The sequence below is a fragment of the Equus asinus genome, chromosome 1 (assembly GCF_041296235.1).
Source record: "Equus asinus isolate D_3611 breed Donkey chromosome 1, EquAss-T2T_v2, whole genome shotgun sequence".
In the NCBI taxonomy this organism is placed as follows: Eukaryota; Metazoa; Chordata; class Mammalia; order Perissodactyla; family Equidae; genus Equus; species Equus asinus.
The window spans coordinates 156,196,834-156,202,833 of NC_091790.1; the positions used below are offsets into that span (position 1 = coordinate 156,196,834).

The 6,000-nt window shown below is 44.9% G+C and overlaps 1 protein-coding gene across 1 annotated transcript in view; it reads right to left on the minus strand.

Moving 5' to 3' along the window:
• SPMIP4 (sperm microtubule inner protein 4) overlaps window positions 1-1,010 on the minus strand; it is a 53,609-nt gene extending 52,599 nt beyond the window's left edge. The window contains exons 1-2 of the mRNA XM_014838998.3: window positions 873-1,010; window positions 30-187 (exon numbers count right to left, since the gene is read on the minus strand). Coding sequence (XP_014694484.1) covers window positions 30-163 — 134 coding nt within the window. The 5' untranslated portion in view covers window positions 164-187; window positions 873-1,010. The remainder of the gene's footprint in view (window positions 1-29; window positions 188-872) is intronic.
• Window positions 1,011-6,000: the final 4,990 nt, after the last annotated feature.

Sequence of the window (6,000 nt, forward strand, 5' to 3'; positions counted from 1 at the left end):
ATTGTTTGCTTTCTCTAGTTTTGTTTTACCTGTCCTCTGAGGCAGTTGGGCGAGCAGCTGTTAGTAGTGGAGTGTGCAATTGGTTAGAGTAAAAGGTGTCTGACAGTAGGTCAGCTCCTTCAAGCTCCCTGCAACAGTAGGGCTGGCCATGAATGACCTCCATGCTTCCCGGCTAAAAGGGCACAATCTGGAAAAGAAAAGGAGAGTACACTGGGTTTGAGAGTTTACTGCCTTGGTCCTTATCAAGCTGACCCTCCCTCAGGGCAGGCAGGAAACATGCTTTGTACTGCTAAATTGTTCAGCCCAACGCTGCATAGAAACCAGGGGCTTCCTTCCTCACCGAGAGCTCCTCTGAGGACCCTCAGAGGTCACATCCGTAATAACTAGCGACTTAAGTTCTATGGAAATAAATTTCAACAGAAACAAATCCACAAAGTGGAAGATGTTCCTAAGTAGTGTCTGAACACTACGTGGACGACATGAAGGTCCATACAGGGTCGCTACCTCATGGACATCGATTAAAATTCAATTCTTGCCTTAAATTTAACCGCAACTATTCAAGAAAACTCAGCTAATTACCCCCCTCGCCCCCATGGTCTTTCTAAAATGCAGGGAGACTCATGATCCATCAGAATCATCAGCTGTGCTTCTAAAAGCTTCGGGAAGCCTGAACGAGAGAAGTCCTTTGCAGAGACGGGGGGAATCAGTGGTGTAGCCTGAGCGGGACCCCAAAGCGTGAGAATCTCACTCCTCCCTCGGACGTGGACGGGGAAGCCAAGGGCGCGGTGGCGAGGACGCGGGCCCGGGAGCTAAGCCGAGCCGCCGGGACCATCAGCGCCCTGCCGAGCCGTGCCTCGGGGGTTCCGACGCACCTGGGACATCAGGCTGGGAGCGGCCCGGGACCGCGCCTCCCCTTCTCCTCCCAGGGCTGACGGGCCACTGCGGGGCGTGGAATTCCGCTGTCGTCCGCACCTGCGGCCCCGGGAAGCGTGCGGGCAGGTGCGGGTGAGGCAGAGAGAGGGACCGCGGGTGGCCGGGGGCGGGGTTGAGGGTGCCTGTGACGGCGACCGTGACCGTGGCACTAGGTAACGCATTCTTGCGGGTCGGCGGCCAGGGGGCGGCGGGCAGCTCTTAGAAGTTTCACAGGAAGCCAGCCCAGGGGCTCCGGGACCAGTAAGAACTGGAAACGCGACGGGAACTCAGACAGCACCAGACACCCAGACCCGAGGCAAAACAGACTCTTCCGCTGTCCCAGGCCCTCTGCCCTGTCCACGGCCTAAGCCCCGCCCCATCCCCCGGCCCCGCCTCTTCCCCGCCCCCTGCTCCCAGCCTTGCCTTGGCCGCAGGCGTCTTCTGGCGGAGGCGTCGTTTTCTCCTTTTTCTCCGCTGTCTGTTGTAGCGGACTTTCTCCGGTCGGGGTTTTCTCTCCTGTGCGCTGGGCGGAGGAAGAGCTCAGGGCCAGGGTAGAGGGGCGGAGGAGACCCCGGTGAGGCGAGGGCGTCCGACCCGTCCTGCCCCTCTGCCTCTCCTCGCTAGACCCAGGGACAGTGCGGCCAGATCGAGGGTGGCTTCCAAAGGAGTCTGCAAGTGTTGCGCCCAGTGAGAGCCTCGGCTCTTCCTCCCCTGGGTGGGTGCGGACCTGGCAAACGGGCAGGATGGCTGTGCATGCCCCACCCAGTCCCCAAGGATCTAGACCCACCTTGATTACCGCAGTTACGACTAACCTCTCCCCTGCCCCAAAGAAACGAATGTGAACCACCTTTCTGCGCCTAAAGGGCAGTTAGTTTCCGTGATGGCTGAGAACGGAGCCCCCGAGAAGGACTGGGATGTGGGAAGGTTATGTTTTGGGAGGGGCTAGAACTGGCCTGCAGGAGGAACACAGAAGAAGGTGGGGGAGAGAGTGACCACCACCTCTGAGAAGGGTGCCATTCTCTGTTTTACAACTTTTTAATCAACCCACTAGTGGGTATTCATTTTGTGCTGTGCCTTCTAGGTGAGTGTTAGTTGATGTGAGGGAAAGAAAGGTGTATTGGAGTAGGCAAGGTGGTAATTTTCTATTCCTGGTCTCTGTCTTAGTCCATGCTCCTTTCCCCCGACTCCTGTGGTTATCACCCACTAAGCCTGGAAGAATAAATCCTGCTGGAGATAGACTTGTGAACTCCTGGTCTATCAACCTGGAGTGACCCCACCTTCCCTGGTATCACAACCGCCCACATACACACTTACACGGGGCTGGTGATGCAGCTTCATCAGACAGCGCCGATTAAATCTATTGTGCTCATTTATTACCTCCCAGGGAGAATCCCAAGGTGAAGTTTACCTTTCTCTTTGACCCCTTTATACATCTTTTTTCCCCAAAAGTTTCTCGAAGTCCACCTTAACGTTTTTGCTACTCCAGTCTTTTCAAGATCCCCCATTAAATTCCCTCTCATTGAATTCCCCGTCAGCTCAGCCTATTTCATGTACCCAGCCTTCCAGTACATTCCATACTCTACTTTTTTCGCATGCTCGACCTGTGTCCCATTTCCTCGTGGCTTGATTCTCCCTGGGAGGTAATAAATGAGCACAATAGATTTAACCGGCACTGTCTGATGAAGCTGCATCACCAGCCCCGTGTAAGTGTGTATGTGGGCGGTTGTGATACCAGGGAAGGTGGGGTCACTCCAGGTTGATAGACCAGGATGTGTGGTGATAATCTCCAGGTTCTAGTGTTTGAAATTTTATTTTAGGTCAAACGAGTGTAAAGGGTAGGAAAATGTAATTACTTATTTTTAACTTTGTTATTTTCAAATAAAATTTACAGAGAAGAAAAAATTCATTGTCAGATCTTCGTAAAATAATTGTTCTCTTTGGAAATACTTCCCCATCTGAAAGGTTCTCAGGAACGTCAGGTCTATTTGACCAACACTCCTGATTCTAGGCTTTTATCCTTTAATTCACATTGCCTCAGCCATCAGGTGATATACATGTGACTCCACCAACACGAAGTAGCCCCCCACCCAGGGGTGCTCAAAATGACTGACTTCTTAGGTCTGTCAAGGCCACCAGTGGGGACAGTAGACTCAGATCCCCTTTCTGCTTCTCCTGATGTGTTGATCTCTCTTTCACCACCTCATTTAGCTTAATGTATTCTTTGTGTCACCAGTAATCCTTCCAGCAGGGAAGATGAAATTTGGGAAGGAAAAAACTGTGTGCATAGAATATTATGTTTGGGTTGACAAAAATTCCAAACCACTAAAGTTAGATCTTTAACCTTCGAGGAGAGAATATGCAGAAAGTATATAACAATGTAAAGGATGAATTATACTCTATAACCTTGTTTAAGGTCTGTTTAGAGACCTCTAACCAAGTGGTGTTTGATAATGAATAAAATGAGGTTTTGAGGGACTTAGTACTTCTTGGCAGTTAAGAGTATTTTTTTGATCTTTTTTCCTCCCCCGTTTTATTGATGTAATTGACATATAACGCTGTATAAATTTAAGGTGTACAGCATAATGACTTGATACACATATATATTATGAAATGATTGCCACAGCAATTTTAGTTGTTAACATCCATCACCTCATATAGTTACAAAAAATAATTTTTTCCTTGTGACGAGAACTTTTAGGATTTACTCTCTTAGCAACTTTCAAATAGACCATACAGCTTTGTAAGCTATAGTCATCCTGTTGTACATTACATCACCTATGTATTTATCTTATAACTGGGAATTTGTACTTTTTGACGACCTTGACTCAATTCCTTCACCTCCCACCTCTGCCTCTGGCAACCACAAATCTGATCTCTTTTTACTATGAGTCAGGGGTTTTTTTAGATTCTACATATAAGAGAGATCATACAGTATTTGTCATTCTCTGACTTATTTCACTTAGCATAAAGCCCTCAAGGTCCATCCATGTTGTCGCAAATGACAGGATTTCCTTCCTTTTTATGGCTGAATAGTATTCCCTTATATATCTTTATCACATTTTCTTTATCCATTCATCTGTCGATGGACATTTAGGTTGTTTCCATGTCTTGGCTTCTGTAAATAATGCTGCAGTGAATTTGGAGGTGCAGATGTCTCTTTGACATAGTGATTTCATGAGTATTTTTTAAAAGAAAAAGTTATGAGTCTTACTCCTTGTCTAGAAGATGTGTTGGAAAGCCTCTTTCAGTGACTTTAAAATATACAACTTAAAAAATGGCAAAACTTAAAACCTCATTGGTTCCAGTATATATATCTACTTACTAGGATGACAATTAAAAATATATACCCTGCTGGCTTTAAAATTAAACTACGAATGCGTTAAATGGCACTTTAATATTAACTTGAGTGTTTTGCCTTGAATAGCTAATGAATTATGCGGTCATTTAGTAATGAACCCAATAGCAATATGCGATATAATACTCTCTTGTGATGCTGGGCGGCAGGAGTGAACCACAACTCCCAGCCAGCCACGTGGTCACAAGGTTAGAAAACTGATACACTTAAAACAATTCTGTACCCATAACAATCATTCTATTTTTCACTTTCAGTACAGTATTCAATAAATTACTTGAGATATTCAACACTTTATTATAAAATAGGCTCTGTGCTAGATGATTTGGCCCAACTGTAGGCTAGTGTGTTCTGAGCACGTTAAAGGCAGGCTAGGCTAAGCTATGATGTTTGGTAGATTAGGGGTGTTAAATGCATTTCTGACTTAATATTTTCTTAATTTTTATTGAGTTATTAATAGTAAAAATTAATATTGACTTAATTTTTAACTTATGATGGGTTTATCGGGATGTAACCCCATTGTAAGTCGAGGAAGATCTGTATGAGAAGCTTTTCTCTTCTATGACTAGCCCTGATTTTAGAAGTGCATTGCTTTCATTAGTCCAAAAGAAGTGACACCTCTATGCTGTTCCACCCCCCGGCTTTTCTGTACCGCTGCACTGTGTTCATTAGTATTAGAATGAATAGCGCCCACAGACCTGAAAACTGGGGAGCGCAGGTTTGCTTAGGGTAAGAAACAAGACTTCAGAAATGATTTAGTGCCTTGGGTAAGGTCATGCATAACCCTACAAGGTAAAAGCCTTATCAGATTTGACTGGCAAGTGAAGGCTCATGCATCAGAGAAATCGCTGACTTCAGTGATGTATAACCCCTGGCTCCATGCCTGCTCCATTCCTCTGTCAGGCTGCCACCATTGCCCTCCTGCTGTCCTGTGATGTAGGACATGGCCAAGATTGACAGGGAGAGAAGGTTGAAGGGGCAGTTGTTAAAATGTCATCCACCCAGACTGAAATCCAAATGGCTTAATTTATCATGATGCATTTTAATTAATGAGAGTGAAAAAGTGAAGAGGTTGTGGTTTCTAATTAAAGAAAGTAATGCTTTGGTTACTGAAATGCAAATGGCTTCATTGGGAGGGAAACAAAAGTTAATTAGGTCAGAAAGACATATTAAGAGGAAACTAAAAACATCTTTGTCACAATTAGACCTACAGTTGGTGTGTGGTAAAAGAAACTACATGTAGAAATTAGAGAGTCAGACTAAATATTTTAGCATTTGATCGATTTTTGACATTAGGGACTATTTCAGTTTTATAATAAATACAGCCTTTGCATTTCATTGCAGATATTTTAATGTAAAAAGAATCTTGCTGATTCTTAATGGTCACTGTTTGCTTATTTTGTTTTAAGTACTCTGCCTTTCCTTAAGGATGTACCAGTTCCTCTGTGCTAGTAATCCTTAACTCATAACTAAACTCAGAGTGAAAAAGTTAGGTTTACTTTTGCCTCCTATAAACTGTTGAATTGAGGTGATTGTGTGCTAGTTTAAACTTTTAAAGTTGTTAACTGAGCCTTAAGTGTACAGTGTATTTTACAGTATAAAACAAGAAGTTCTTAAAGACATTTTGTCGTGGTGCTGGTGGCGGTAGCGGTTATTGTTTTGGTCTAGGAATGTAAAATTACCGAAGTGCAAATGTGGAGCGTTTTCTGCCCTCTAGTGGTTAAAAGTAATTTTGC